We start from the raw sequence: 15,930 nt of genomic DNA, 5'->3' as shown, positions 1-15,930 counted from the left end.
TTTAAGTATGACTACTCGACACTAGATGTCGCTAGTAGTTTAACGTTGTGAACGGGAAACAGTGACATCTATCGGACATCAACAAAACTACTGAATAATACGTACCATCCATTAGGATTTAGTTTCTCTTTTTCCCAATCGGTGGCGCTACTGTTTTTCTTCATATTTCACTGAATGTTTCACTTCACTGGTTTAGTTCATTGTCATTATAATAAATACTATTTTTTATTTTACACTGGCTTTTCTCACATATAATTTTTACGTTAAATTAAGAATAATGTAGTTTTTATTTAAGTACGTTGTTACTAAGTGCATCCTTATAAATTATTAATAGGTATCAAACTTAAAAAGCATTATGAATAGTGTTGTTCATCTTATTTGATATGGTGAAAAAAAAACATTCCTAGCTTTTTTAAACGTAGGCGAACAAAAGTTTGCGTTACATCTGATCAACTTCCTAATTTACCGTAAAGTAACAATAAAAATACGTAATACGACGGGTAATTTGCAAATTGGGATATATAAAGTTTATTTATTTAAATGAGTTGCACAAACGCCTAATTACATTATTTGTACATACAAATATCTCTAAATAAGATTTTTTAACATCCTAAGCTCAACGAAAAGATTAAATAAAATCATAAAACCTCATTTTATTCGTAAAGCACGTAAATTTATTTAGTAGCACGCTAATTTATTTAATATCACGTTATATTAGTGATAGCTATGTATATCATCATCTTATGTAATAGTACTCGATGTCAGGATCATGATCGGGCAATGATCATATTATTGATAACAAAGAGTTATTGACATTTGCGTATCTAGGCGTATCTAGTCGATCCGCAGACTTTTCTAGGAATAAAAGGCATCTTATGATCAAAGTTTAAATACACGTTTCGATAATTGAAATAGTTAGGTAAAATACTTTTTAGGCGATTGAGATTTAAAATAAGAACAAAGATTTTTAAATATTGAACTTGCATACGCGCATGCAGTCCACCTGATGGTAAATGGTCACTGGACATCTGCGACTCCCAATAGGTACCCCAATAGGTACCAGGAGCCACCAGCTCCAAAAAGAACGGGGGTTCTATCCGAAGCTAGTTATTTATAGATGCGTCGCTAATCCTTAAGACTAGGATGATCGCTTCATATAAGGTAGCCGGTATCCGCACCCTTCCACCGAAGCACAGATCTTCATGTTAGAAATAGGTATAGGTACAGTACGTCCCCTTTACATGCTAAAACGTATTTACAAACATCTTAAACGCAAATCCTTACTTCCTTACTAATATTATAAATGCGAAAGTAACTCTGTCTGTCTGTCTGTCTGGTTGTCTCTTCTTCACGCCTTAACCACTGAACCGATTTTAATGAAATTTTGTACAAAGATAGTCTGAGACCCGAGAAAGGACATAGGATAGTTTTTATCCCGGAAATCACACGGGAACTAGGGATGGCGATCTAAGATCGATTAATCGATCTTTTGGACCCAAAACATCGATTATTTTAATCGATATTAGTAAGGAGTAAATCGTAAACTATGTATTTGATCAAGTGATGATCTTTAGTAAAGTTGAAGGTACGAATTTACAGTTTTATGTATGTTATATTATTTTCTTTTAAACGCGGGCAAAGCCGCGGGCACAAACTAGTATGCAAATATTTTAGAAATATTTGAATGTGACTAAACTTACTACACATTCAATTACATTTATGTTAATAGGATGTAGTAGTAGCACAATCTGTCTTTATTTGCGCAGCTGTTGTCACTTACAATCATAGATTAGTAAAGATTACTCATTCCTAACTAGAAAATGTACCCAGTTTAGAGAATTGAAATAGTTGCGTAAAAATTTTTGCCACGTCTCCGTGCTAAAATATACCTAAAATATTTGAAATAATTATTTATGTATTATGTAAATTCATGTAAATTATGCAGTATTAGTTATTTATTCGTAAATTTTCTCTAAAAATGTTTTTATTTGTCAAGAATTCAAAAAAAGAACTTACGACAATAAGCCATTTGTGGCTTCATTCAATTTCAAGGCGGCAAAGTATCTTTACTAATCTATGCTTAAAATACATATTATTAACTCTCATGGCTAAATACATTTAGTTACTTATATATAATTCTAAATAGAATTATTAACGATTAAGTTTTTTGAATTTCACTATCTCACTCACAAGTCATATTTTTAATAAATCACGAAACTTTGTCAAGCACAAAAAAAACTAAATAATGGCGCGAAAACTGGACAACTGGCTAGTGTTGTGCGCTACGGCTCGCTACTTGTAGGACTCACTACTTGTAGTGTTGTGTTGTGTGCAGCCTATTTATAATCTTGATCCCTGATAGAAAACGTTGACTTTATTACTTATCTGTATCTGAACCATTTATCTCTTATTGTTTCTATTTTTGTTATTGTTTGTATTAAAGCTCAGTGCCTTTGTTTTGCAAATATAAAATTGACCGTGGTCAGTTATTGCATGCCTAAAAGTACTTATCTCGAGCATTTTCGTATTGATAGGGAAGACCTAGATCAAAGTTTTTCTTAGTCCGCGTAAAACTGATAGTCCACTCTGAATATAGAAATGAATGGCGTCGCCATAGCAAATTGTATGACTACACCTGCTCGCAACAACTTCAGAGCAGACTAGAAGTTAGGCGCAGACTATACCAATGTACGTTTGTAATGTCTATCTGAAAGACCCTTTTAGTTAATCCGTATTCAAATATAATCTATACAGTCAAATGTTAAAATAAAATATTAACGACTTTTTGATTTTAAAAAAATATAATTTAAAAACATTCATTATAACAGACACATTTATTGATGTGAAACATCTATAGCCGCACGTAAAACCGATTTCTGGCTATACGATGGTATATACAGTCTATATGCAGTAGTGTGTACGGTGTGGCGACGCGTCGCCATGCGCAATCGACTGTCGATTCTCTCCCACTCGATCTGGCGTTAAGTCATCTTTCTCGCTACACTGAGCTCGAATACCTATGTGCCTATAGTGTATACTCCGTAGTGTACACAGTGTTGTTTTCTACAGTAAACATAACCTGTGTTTTTGTATTTAATGAAAATAAATGTTTATTCAATAAATACTCATCGTTATCTGGAAAAAAATCGTAATATTTTATTTTATCATTATGACATATTTAGTTCCTATCACAATATGTTCTTTTCTGCATATTACTTTTACAAAATAATGTCGATGTTTCACATCTGCCAGGCGTCCCGTGACGGCTCACATCTGGAGGCACGGCAGTGCCTCCGCCAAGTCGAGCCAAAGCCAAAAAAAGCGGCACGGCCGTAGCATACTTTTCTCGAAGCAATTCGGCCCATTTTCGACCCCCTGTAACTTCGTTGCATATGAAGCTAGAAGCTTGAATTTTCAGGAGCCAAGCAAGCATTGTGTAGACACGGTATATTTCAAATTTCATTAAATTTGAACCAGTAGTTTAAGAATTACAAGTAGTCAAAGTTCGTAATTTTGTCACTCACTCACTGACTGACTGACCGATCATCAAAACTTTAAGGCACTTCTAGCAGACATAGAAGGTTGAAATTGAGAATACAATTAGTGTTTAGTATATAACTCATGGGAAAACTAAAATATTTTGCAATTTCTGTCCAGTTATCTAGATACACCAACTACATTAAATAACTTTGTATCCTATATAAGTTATATAGGATGACAAAGTTACATTTGCCGTTAATGAATCTGTGTTTCTGTCCGCGAAATGTAAGAGTAGTAGGGGAGCCGATGATGTTAAATGGGTAGAAACTCGAGCGCCGATAGGTCCTATACGATTGTGTAGATTACACGTTAGAGTGAAGAAAAGGTTGTGTGATATTTTTCGATTCACCGTGGGAATAGTGTCTAGATGATTCGAAAGATGTTAAAAGCAGAGTCAGACATACTCAAGGCGCGGCAGGTTAGTGATAGAGTATATATCTCTGATGCCGGAAATATGTTTATCTGCTGGTTTGGGATAGTCATACGAGAGGTAAAAATGGAAAAAAAAGTAACCAGCGCATTAGATTTTCAAAGGGGATATGAAGCTACCTCAGATGAGTCGCCCATTCGAAAAACTGACGATTCGATTCGAAAGACTGTCAGTGACTCTTCGAAGATTATTATACAGGATAAGATTATTATACAGGAAATTCCAACTGATGTTTTACTTATCATAACCCTTCATCTGACGATTTAGTGGAGGGGTTTTCTATACTGACGATTTGAAAAAAAAATAGAATGAGAATGTATGAAGAATAATGTATTTTCCATAAAATTTGCCTTTTCCTTTAGTTTGTTATACACCATTACTTTCCAGGGATCCAAGCTAATAAATGGCGCTATCAGATAGTGCATATTTTCTAGCATTATTTCCTTTATATTAAAAAAATTACCGCACTCGAGTATGTCCAGGTATAGATTTTTTTGCAACCTTATTACTCCCTAACGCCGCCCTCAAATCATCAGATTATAAATTTATTGTTTTCAGAATGTAATTAAGCTACTATAGATAATACATTTTTTTATTAATAGTCTGATGGACTTCCCTGGTTGAACCCCCCAAATGGATAGTTTAAGATACTCTATAGGATGTAAGGTATCTCCCATATCTTAATCTGCCGCGTTCGAGTCACTCTCGAAATCCCGTCTTGGGCTCCCCTACTATTATAGGCGACGTCAATTGTTTTTATTCTCGAGACAAAAGACGTTTTCAATTCCAACTTCAATTTAAATTCAATTCAAATAATGGGTGAAGTGCGAATCGAACTCGTACACTGAGGGTTCCGTACCACAAAAACATTTGTTTATTTTATTTTTATTTTTACTAATTGATATTATAGCAGCCATATAATGCATTGTGAACATTTCAACTGTAACATCTATTACGGTTCAATAGATAAAATGAAAAACGCCAAAAAATAGCAGGTCCTTATATATTTGTCCCTGTAGTTCCTGGACTAAAAAAGGGCTTCGATATCCCGTGCCTGTCGTAAAAAGCGACTAAAAGGGGGCTTCCGGAGTTGGGAGTGGCAAGAGGGAGCTCGAACCGTCCAATAAGTGTCCGCGGGAAGGACGGCGGTATGTGTAGTCGCATACCGTCGTGAACAAAGTGTTTGAAGGTGATAGAACCCTTTGTGGTTCGACTCCGGTGGCACCAACGCCACACCTATTTCTACCTAATAACAGCAGTGTTAGGAGTTGCTGTGTTCCGGTTGAAGGGTGTGGTAAGGGAGACAGACTTTTCCGAGGCGTTTCAGCTTAGTCCTCAGGGGTAGCGGCGCATCCGTGGCCGACCTCAGGTAGGAATATTTTATCTTATCTGGGGTTGATTACAGATGTCCATGGGCGGCAGTAGCCACTTACCATCAGGTGGACTGCATGCTCGTCTGCTACTCTTACATTATAAAAAAAAAAAAAAACACCGGATAGTTTAGGAGGAGCGAAAACTGTTCTCCCAACGCAGAGCTCGATCGAGGCATCGCGCTTAGAGGACTTCGGTTGCGTTCAGTCGGAGATCCCGGAGTTCTCCGACAAACGTTGAGGACGGCCACCGAAGGATTTTAGTGCGGCTAAAGTCCCACATAACCCGGCGTCACTCCCACGTCGTTGAGTACCTTTTGAAGGTTTCCTCCTCTTCATAAAGAAAAAGAAGGTCTTTGTATGGCAACTCTCCTTTATTTGAAAGTTTTTCTTTTTACTTTTATTACTTGTTGTTAAAGCGGCCACCATTATAAATATGCCGTAAAAAAATTTAAGTTTCTATCTATTAAGGATCCAGAAATAGAGCTCTATGTCAGACAGACAAACGGACAGCTTAGAAATAGGGTTCCGTTTTTACTCTTTGGGTATGGAACCCTAAAAAGTTATATAATATCAAAAACATTCCGAATTTCTGACAAATGTCATAAGAAGAAAACTAGATGTTACGGCTAATGTGCCTAAATCAGTTAAAACGCAGATTAGCTTGTCCATTACCTAAAGTACAAAACGAAGATTGTATCAATTTTTACCCCTTGACGTCGACCCATGCATGCTATGATGCGTCGTCGTGTCATGAATTTACGACAAACTTTGTATATTTTCACGAAACAATATCGCTTTGCGGCACGATGTCGCTATGTATCACACTACGTCGTCGTGTCGTAAAAAGGCATGTGTTTTAGTCCTAAGAACAAGTCTGAAAAGATGTTTCAAATTTTAACTACATAGTTAATCTGCATATTTTCTAGCTAATCTTAAGACTGCCTAGTTAATGTGTATGCTAACGTATTCTACAATCTAACGGCAACATACACAAAATACAATAACTGTCGTGAGGTAAAGCAACTGTCACCGTATTATAAAATAATAATAAGTTTGTTTCCAAGGAAACAAGTGTTTAGGCAAATTTCGGCCTTATTGCGCATAAATAAATGTCTATGAAAATAAGCTTACATATAAAAATTTACAATGTTCACAATGGAAAATCCCTAATAACTTCTAAAAGGATTACCCTAATTACACAATTCCTTTTGCCCTATCCGTTTTAGACCTAAACCTACCAAATGGCATTAAAGACAAACCAATATATATACGAACAAAAAATCATGTTTTCAACTTACGTAATATTAGGTACCTAACATTTCAACGCAATATTACAAAAATTTAGTTATATTCATTTCAAGTGATTCGAAATAGGAAACTGTTATATAAATCGAGCTTAGATAGCCACTTTATAACATATTCTTGCCATGATCACCAAAAATATCAGCTCCTAGTGGCTTGATAATTGATAGCTATAAAAAAAACGAAAATCCACAGTTTAATGTTGAATTTAAACAACCGTCCATTGCACAATTAGGGTATTTTTTTGCTCCATTGCTTGCACAAAACAGTTACAAATGCGTGTAAAAATGAACTGACGAGTCGAGTCGAGTCCCCCCGAGATAACTAGTCGGTAAGTGGTGTCTATGTGTGCGTTACTCCAGCCCACTTTGTATGAAGATTGACTTCTGTTAGTTTTTATTTTGTGGTAATACCTACCCGGAAAAAACGTGGAAACTATTATAAGAAACCTTTTTAATATAAATTATTTGTAATCTATAATAGCTATATATAAAATTATATTGTACGGTGAGTTAAGTTTTAAATAGAAGTGAATAAAAATATAGTCTAGCTGAAAATATGTATTATTAATATACTCTGCAAATAATAATTCTAAAAATAACTACAGTTGAATGCAAAAGACAAATGCAGACTAATAATTTTAGTATGAATTTGTTAGCGGTGAGTAAACTTATTGAAAAAGGATTTACTGTTAATTTCTTGAAAAACGGTTGCACTATTAGTAACTCTATGGATAACATCATCGCAACTGGCCACAACGTACATGGTATATATAAATTTAAACAATTTGTCAAATCACCGATATGATATTTGACAATGTCAAATAAATATTGGCATAGAAGACTAGCCCATATTAATCCGGAATATAAGAATATTATGACCGGGCTTGATGATGTGAACATTACGACGGATATGACGACTAGTAAGAAACCATTTCCAAACCTCTGAACGCGAACGAACGATATACTGGAGATCGTACATACAGATTCATGTGGTCCCATGGAAGCTACTTCACTCAACGGTTCAAGGTACATGTTATTATTTATCGACTATTATTCACGAATGACACATGTTTATTTTCTCAAATATAAGAGTGAGTATTTACGAAATTTCAAAAATATAAAGTGTTGAAATGGGAACTAGCAAGTCGAACAAATGTAGGTATGAGATCAGATGGATGAACGAAATTTTGTAATAGAGCTTTCAATATTTTCTTATCAACAAATGGAATTCTACATCAGAAGGCGATGCTATATACCCCTAAACAAATTGTTGTGGTTGAAACAGCTAACAGAACTATTATTGTAAATGCGAGAAGTTTAAAACGAATGTTATCATTATTAAATAAACATTTCATTTAATTTCATTTCAGAAGTCAGAAGTATATTATAAATTGAACCGAATTTGAGCAAGAGCAGTAAATACTGTGGTTTATATAAAAAACCGGAGTCCGACGAAGTCAGTGAAAGATTACCAATGATTTTTGTCGGATATTCAGAAGAAAGTAAGGGATGTCGATTATTTAATACGAAGACACGTTAAATCACTATAAATAAATAAATAAATAAATCACAATCAGTAGAGATGTTTTTTCCTGAGGACAATGGGAATAATTTCAGTTGTCAAAATAGTAACTTTTTTTGATTTAATTTATTGTCATGTTCGAATGAAAGTGATGATGAATGGCAAGATTATTTACATAACTACAAAGACTAACTACAAAAATTTAATTGGCTTTAAAAAATCTGTTGTTGAGATTCAACTAGTAGAAGGTACCGGAAAGGAAAAGAGTAGAAATATCTACAAAAAGGAATGAGATGCCATCAAAAACAATGCTTGTAAAAAGATCCAAGTCTCGCCATTCAGTTCTTCTACCGTAAAAAGTTTTGAGATCTATGTAAAACCAAGCCGGTAAATGTATGCAGTCCCTACTTAAGGGACCTTCTGTCTTAAGGTATTATCTCACTATCTAACCTAACAACATCTCATGGGACCATACCAATATTAAAAATCTTTTATGTTCTAAATAAATCGACGTGGCAATCGTACTAATGTTACCTGTGTGATGCGATATGATAAGATGAAAACACAATGTGACTTGCAGTACGATTGCCACGTTAATTTATTTAGAACATAAAAGATTTTTAATATTGGTATGGTCCCATGAGATGTTGTTAGGTTAGATAGTGAGATAATACCTTAAGACAGAAGGTCCCTTAAGTAGGGACTGCATACATTTACCGGCTTGGTTTTACATAGATCTCAAAACTTTTTACGGTAGAAGAACTGAATGGCGAGACTTGGATCTTTTTACAAGCATTGTTTTTGATGGCATTTATTTTATATAAATGGACAATGATAAGTATGTTGCAGCACATAAAGATGATTTTATCTAACACTTGAGTATGTAGTGCCAATCATTGTTATCGTAATTGAAATAAAACTGGCATCCATGTACGATAGTTACGATCAGATCAGAATATAACGTTATTGGGATGATTTTTCGAATAGCACGTGAATCGTTATCGCTACTTCGGAATCACTTAGATACTTACTAGATTAAAATATTGTTTGAATATATGGTTATCAACTCAAGAAAACCACAATTAAAGTTTGAATATCTATTAACAAAATTGCAACAAACTTCGGCGCAAGTTTAAATATACAATTGGCAGTTTTCCTACAAACTATCTAATTACTTAAAGAAGTTTATTTCTTAGAGCATCTACTAACTATTACTTATCTGCATAAATTAAAGAGTCTGTAGATCCCCAAAGTTCCACTTGCCGCTTTTATGTCACGTGAATTTTTGGCGCGTAATTTTTATCGCGTTAAGATCCTGAGCTTCCTGAGCAAAAGTGCGAACTTTCTGCAACCTTGCGTCAATAACTAAAGTATTATAATGAATTCATGAACTTTTACCTTGATTGTAACCCTGACTTACGAATTTAGTCGATTTCAATGAAAAGGGGTTGTTTGTCGGTTCGGAAATAATAAGCTAACTAGAGCTGACCAGTATTTAAAAAAAATATATAGTAAAACAAATTTAGCGGGACGAACACAAATAGATATCTGGAGGCGCAATGACCACATAACATACTTCACAATTTTTTTATACACTTGCTATGTTAGTTATGTTGCTAATTGCTATGTTGTTACGTTTTACTTAACTGATTGAGCTGAATTGATCTGATGATAAACCAGAATGCTGGTCATAGCAATGTTACAAATAAGATATCCTCATCGTTTTAGGCTTGTTGGACCCATCTTGATCGTTAGGTATTTTGACTACATGGGATATAAATAAGAATATGTTTAAAAAACTCAGTTCATAGATAGGTCATATTTGGCGTCGAGCACTCTTAGAAGTGCGTCGATGTGACGTCAATTCATGATTTTCGATACTCAATCTCGCTTATCAAAGATCGTCATGTTTGTGATCGCCTTTCATCTTAGAATGATTGCTGTAATCTGTTATATACGACTTGAAAGTCCGATAAATAATAAAGTAGCGCTTCCTGATATATAAAGTAATATTTCCATGTATTGTATAAAGCCTCAGACTACATTTTCCTTGGTGTGTCCCGAGCATTATATAATTAGAATAAATATAGTTCAAAAAACCAAAAAACACGCTTTTATGATAAAATGAACTATAAAGTAGAAAATAATTTTCAATCTAGGAATCAATTAAGGAACAGTACCTAAATAGTATAATGGTGGAAAAAGTGTCTCGCCTCGAAAATCGTTAATCCTGAGGTTGTTGATATGAACAGTGGTACAAAATTATTAAAATCGTGTATTGTCATCGGTTTTTGATATTTTTTCAAAATTTTAAATTAAACTGAATGTTCAAAGTGGATAGAAATCGGGTTCAAAGATTCCGTTACTCTGTTACGTACATACATACATACATACATACAACCCAAGCAAATAAAAGCGTGTTAAAAAGAGAATTATAAAATAAAACTAAATGTGTGAGTTAATGGTTTTTAGGTGTTGGGTGTTGCCAGCTACAATTTAATTTTTTACCAAAGTTTTTCAAATTGGACGTCGAAGTATACATATTCTTTTTATGGTACCTATTATGCAGAAAACTATAACATTAAATTTCATACTATCACGCTATACTGAAGAATGTGTTATTTATACCAGAGTAAATGCATGTAATTATAAAAATATATAAAGATATTAATAGCAAATTTGGAAACCTGCACCTTACTTTGAATGAATGATACTGTTTATTCTTAATAATATTTCAGTAGAAAATACCTAAACACTTTACGGTAAGTGGCCACTGTCGCCCATGAATATCTGTAACCAACCCCAGATAGAATTAAAGTTTGGAGTCCTACCTAACGTCCACCCGGATTGCCCGATTTGCCGGATTGAAGGGCTAAGGTGGAACGAGTCATTTAAGTATAAATTTTACTACTAATTTAACATTTACTTATAAATGTCAAATTATTTTTAAGATTTTGCCTTTTCATTCAAACTAATCGTTCATATATAATAGCGTCATTTACGCTGTTTTTCCTGTAGTCTGGGAATTACCTTTAAGACGAAAGAATGACGAAACACTTATACACGTCTTTACTCATTTTAATTATGTTTGTGCAGATGGTATGTTTGTTTGAATTTAAATGCGAAAATTTGATATTGTAAATACATGTTAACCTTTTTTTTTAACAAGGGGGAAACCGTCAAAAGGTACCCGTGGGAGCGACATCGAGTTATGTGGGATTTTTACCGCACTAAAACCCCCCGGTGGCCGTCCTCATCGCTTGTTGGAGATCTCCGGGATCTTCGACGGAACACAACCGGAGTCCTCCAAGCGCGATGCTCCGATTGGGCTCTGCCCTGGGAGAGCAGCTTTCGCTCCGCCCAAACCATTTGGTGTTCACGACAGTATGCGACCACACATACCGCCGTCCTTCCCGGGGTAGCTTACTGGACGGTTCGAGCTCCCACTCTTGCCGCCCGCAACCCCGGAAGCCCCCTTTTAGTCGCCTCTTACGACAGGCAGGTGATACCGTAGCCTTATTCTAGTCCCGGAACTACAGGGACAAATACATGTTAACCTAGTTGAATGGGTTCTACTGACCTCTTACTACTTCATGTTTCTTAGATAATTACCACATGCTTTAACGTGAGGAAATGGGAGTTGCTTAAAAATCGTGAAAAGACTAGCATTCTGGACTTGGCTAGCTTAGGAACCCATCCTCTGCAACGTTTTGTTAATACACATAGTAAAAGTGAAGCTAGTATAAAAGATGTAATTATACATACCACGAGTATACTACACATAAAATGTATTAACATCAGTTCTTGCTTAGTACAAAGTTTATGTATATAACAGAGTTCATTGATCTTTTCGAAGTAATGTACTAGTAAGTACGTAATACTGTTAATATTTATGCGTTGCTCGCTTGTACGATAGTGACACTAAGGTTCTTTGTGTCAGAAGACATAGTTTACACGCATATGTATATTTGCTGTACAGTTTTTCAAGTTAACAGGCTGAAGCTGAAATCAATACCAAATCAATCGATATTTTTGCCAAGCGGCCATGAAAATCTAAACGTCCATGTTGATATAGTAGATAAGCTGAAATACGCACTATTCTGTGGGACCCTATTGTACATATAAACTAACTCATAGACAACTAACTCAATAGATGTGTAAATGAAATTCAAAACAATGCTGATGGCTTTTGGGTAATATATAAATAAATATGTATATAATATATAACGTATCATAAGCACGCTCACTGTATCAAACCTATTCAAAAGTTAGCATAAGTTGTCTTCTAAGTGAAATTTTGTAATTTCTTATGACAATAAAGATTCTTTAAACCGAATGGATCCCCATGCATACCCAGGGCAGAAAGTAGAAAATTATCTGAGAAGTAAATTCGGTTATTTTACGTTATGGTTAAATTTAGACGTGATCCACTTTGTATTTATAAAATCCTATTTCTTAACAATGGTCTTAACAGAATACTGTTTTAACAGTTTCAGTAGGATTGCTTCATAATTATGTCTATTTAACAAGATATCTATTGTCTTCTATATTTGTTAGTTATCAATCAAATCAACTTATATTATCAGATTTATGAAGGCCTTGTTAATTACCATTAGTATGTTAATTACGTTAAAGATGGCTACGTGTGCAATTATATCTATGGTTGTGTTATTGCAATAGCGAAATAATATCTGTCGCTAACCAGGTGTCATATTGCAAATTTAAATTTATGGATCAAGGTGCAGATAAGGTACTTTTGTTACGATTACTAGTACTTGTGTAGTTAATTCTATTTATTATTTAGTTAGTATCGCTAATGGATATGTGTTACCAGCCTCAAATAGGATAGGAATCCTACCTAAACACATTGGGTTGCTTCTAGGTATTAAAATTGAGGTTTCATATTCAAACCGTAAAACGTATAGCAAATCTGGTTTACACCGGTTTTTAAGGAAAATATTAGTTTGGTGACTCTGTAGAGTTAGTAATACAGACGGGTTTACCAGTATTATAAGGAAAAGATTCATAAGACTTGTTTGAATGACCGAAAACAAAATTTGCTAAATCCTACACTTCTGCAACTTAACTTTTAAATTTATGGTAGACGACCGTAAATTCCCCCAAGATTGTGTTACAAATGAAAATTTAAAAATATCGAAAATAATAATGAAATATCAATGCGTGGTAATCAATTCGGTGCAGAATTTTACATACTGCATGCAAGCAAAAAGGTTTAAGTGATGTGCATGTATGTGATGTTTATCGATAACATTTTGTATCGAAACAATGATATTGTTAGCTTTTGATAATCAATATGCGGAGGCCTATTCCTGATATATCAGGGGTTCTGACATTTACAATTAAACTAGTTTCATTACGTAAACCAGTTAGGACTCAGGAGTCGGCCTAATAAAGTGGTTTACATTCAAGGCTCGGCTAAGTAGTCCTCAATATCTTGGCAGGTATCTTTGTAATAGAGATGTGTCGGGTCAGGTCGCATACTCGATACTAATAAGTGATACTCGAGTACCAGCCATACTCGAATACTGACGGTACTCATACACTGACTCCAGTCTTATGTACCTTATATAGGCAAACGAATGAATACAGCAATTGTGCAAGTAGCAACTTGTTTAATTTTGTTTAGTTTAGGCAACGTTTTTTTTGGCTATTGGTCTGTGTGTAAAGTACTAGAGTACTTCGTTACTACCAGAAAATACTAAATGAAAAACTGTCGAACACGATCAAAACCAATGTAGAGCATATTAACCGTGACCTATTAAATGCTATCACTAGTACTGTCAAAGAAATGAAACCATTCCATCAGAGAAAGTCAGTTATCTCTGAGAAAACTAAGAAGTTAATGGATGAACGAAGAGAGAAGCTAAAAATAAAAGATCACACTCAGACAGCAGCCCTAAATAGGATCATAAGAAAATCCATTAAAAAAGATATCAGGCGACGTAACTATAACATTGTTTTAGATATAGTATAGAACAACATAAAGGTCCAAAAGTTTTTAGGAAGAAACTACAATCGGGAAGCAAACAAATTTTCAAGCTACGTACTGCTAATAACACCATAACATCTGACAGGAGAGAGATTCTGAACGAGGTGGAGGTATTCTACAAAGCCCTGTATAGTTCTAAAATCCAAGAACCGAAAGTAGACAAAAAAGACCCTAGAGCCCCACTGACTAGACACAAAACAGAAGATCTTCCTGAAATAAGCTTATATGAAATAAAAAATGCCCTCAAGTTAATGTCCAATGGGAAATCACCTGGACAGGACAGAGTGCTATTGGAGCACCTAAAATATGGTGGGAAGCCTGTATTGCAGCATCTGCAACTATTATTTAATAAAACCCTTTTCGAAGGAACAACACCAAAATCTTGGAAAGAGGCGGTTGTGGTCCTACTTCACAAGAAAGGCGATAAAACTCAACTGATCAACTACCGACCGATCTCTCTTCTCAGCCATATCTACAAGCTGTTCACCAAAGTGATTACCCTTCGCCTTAATTCCCGATTTGATCTTGCCCAACCTGTAGAGCAAGCTGGATTCAGATGTGGATTCTCTACGTTAGATCACGTCCATACTATGAAGCAGATAGTAGAGAAAAGCATAGAATACAATCAGCCCCTCGTAGTCGCATTCATTGACTACGAGAAAGCATTTGACACCGTAGAACACTGGGCTGTTATGCACTCTCTACAAAGAAGCTTGGTTGATACAAGGTACGTCGAGATAATTAGAGACATCTACCGAAACGCTTCCCTACGTGTTAAGCTACACGATCTATCGAGACCTGTGCCTATAGAAAGAGGGGTGAGGCAAGGTGACACAATCTCGCCGAAATTATTTACATCATGCTTGGAGGATGTCTTTAAGCTCCTTGACTGGACTGACAAAGGCATAAACATCGACGGCAAACGCCTCTCCCACCTCCGTTTTGCGGACGACATAGTAGTATTCGCAGATAACATACAAGAGTTAGAGGTAATGATCCAGGAATTATATACAGCCTCCCTTAATATCGGTCTAAAAATGAACACCAACAAGACGAAAATTATGTGCAAAGACGTCGACATAGATCATTTTACGGTAGACGGGAATACAATAGAGAAAGTTACCAGCTATATTTACCTCGGTCAAATCATAACTCTCGACAGGTCTGGTCAGGCACAGGAAATCCAGCGGCGTATCCAGTTAGGATGGGGTGCTTTCAGCAACATGTCTGAAGTATTTAAGAGCAAACTACCTATGGCTCTCAAACGTCGTGCTTTTGACCAGTGCATCCTTCCTGTCATGACATATGGAGCGGAGACATGGACCCTCACTAGCCAGCACATTGCCAAACTCCAAGTTGCGCAGCGAAAAATGGAACGTGCTATGTTAGGCATTACGTTGCGAGACCGTATGCCTAATGCCGAAATCAGAAAAAGGACAGGAGTGTCTGACATAGCGCGAACCATAGCGCACCGCAAATGGCAATGGGCGGGGCATGTCTGCCGGAGGGATGATGGCAGATGGACCCGAAAAGTCCTCGAGTGGAGACCAAGACGAGGCAAAAGGAATGTTGGGAGGCAACCCGCACGATGGACCGACGACCTGGTCAAAATAGCAGGCCGCCATTGGATAAGAATGGCGAGCGATCGAGCAACATGGAAACACCATGAGAAGACCTATACCCAGCATTGGGTGAATAATGGTTGAAGAAGACTTCGTTACTAACTCGAGTACATACTCTGGACTCGAGTA

The 15,930-nt window shown here is 35.7% G+C and overlaps 1 protein-coding gene across 5 annotated transcripts in view; it reads right to left on the bottom strand.

Annotated features, from left to right (window-relative positions):
- The window catches only part of Prestin (solute carrier family 26 member prestin), a 53,713-nt gene that overhangs the window by 17,823 nt on the left and 19,960 nt on the right, over window positions 1-15,930 (bottom strand). For 2 of the 5 annotated variants that reach the window (XM_073078034.1, XM_073078037.1), the window contains exon 2: window positions 106-316. The exons of 2 other annotated variants lie outside the window; for them this stretch is intronic. In XM_073078034.1, coding sequence (XP_072934135.1) covers window positions 106-164 — 59 coding nt within the window. In that variant the 5' untranslated portion in view covers window positions 165-316. The remainder of the gene's footprint in view (window positions 1-105; window positions 317-15,930) is intronic. One more of the 5 variants, XM_073078036.1, reaches the window with a different exon arrangement.

This window comes from Epargyreus clarus, unplaced genomic scaffold, assembly GCF_041222505.1.
Source record: "Epargyreus clarus isolate Ecla_fem2 unplaced genomic scaffold, WU_Ecla_fem_2.2 ptg000012l, whole genome shotgun sequence".
Lineage (NCBI taxonomy): Eukaryota > Metazoa > Arthropoda > Insecta > Lepidoptera > Hesperiidae > Epargyreus > Epargyreus clarus.
The sequence above is the reverse complement of the archived record's forward strand: the minus strand, read 5'-3'. Positions and strand labels throughout refer to the sequence as shown.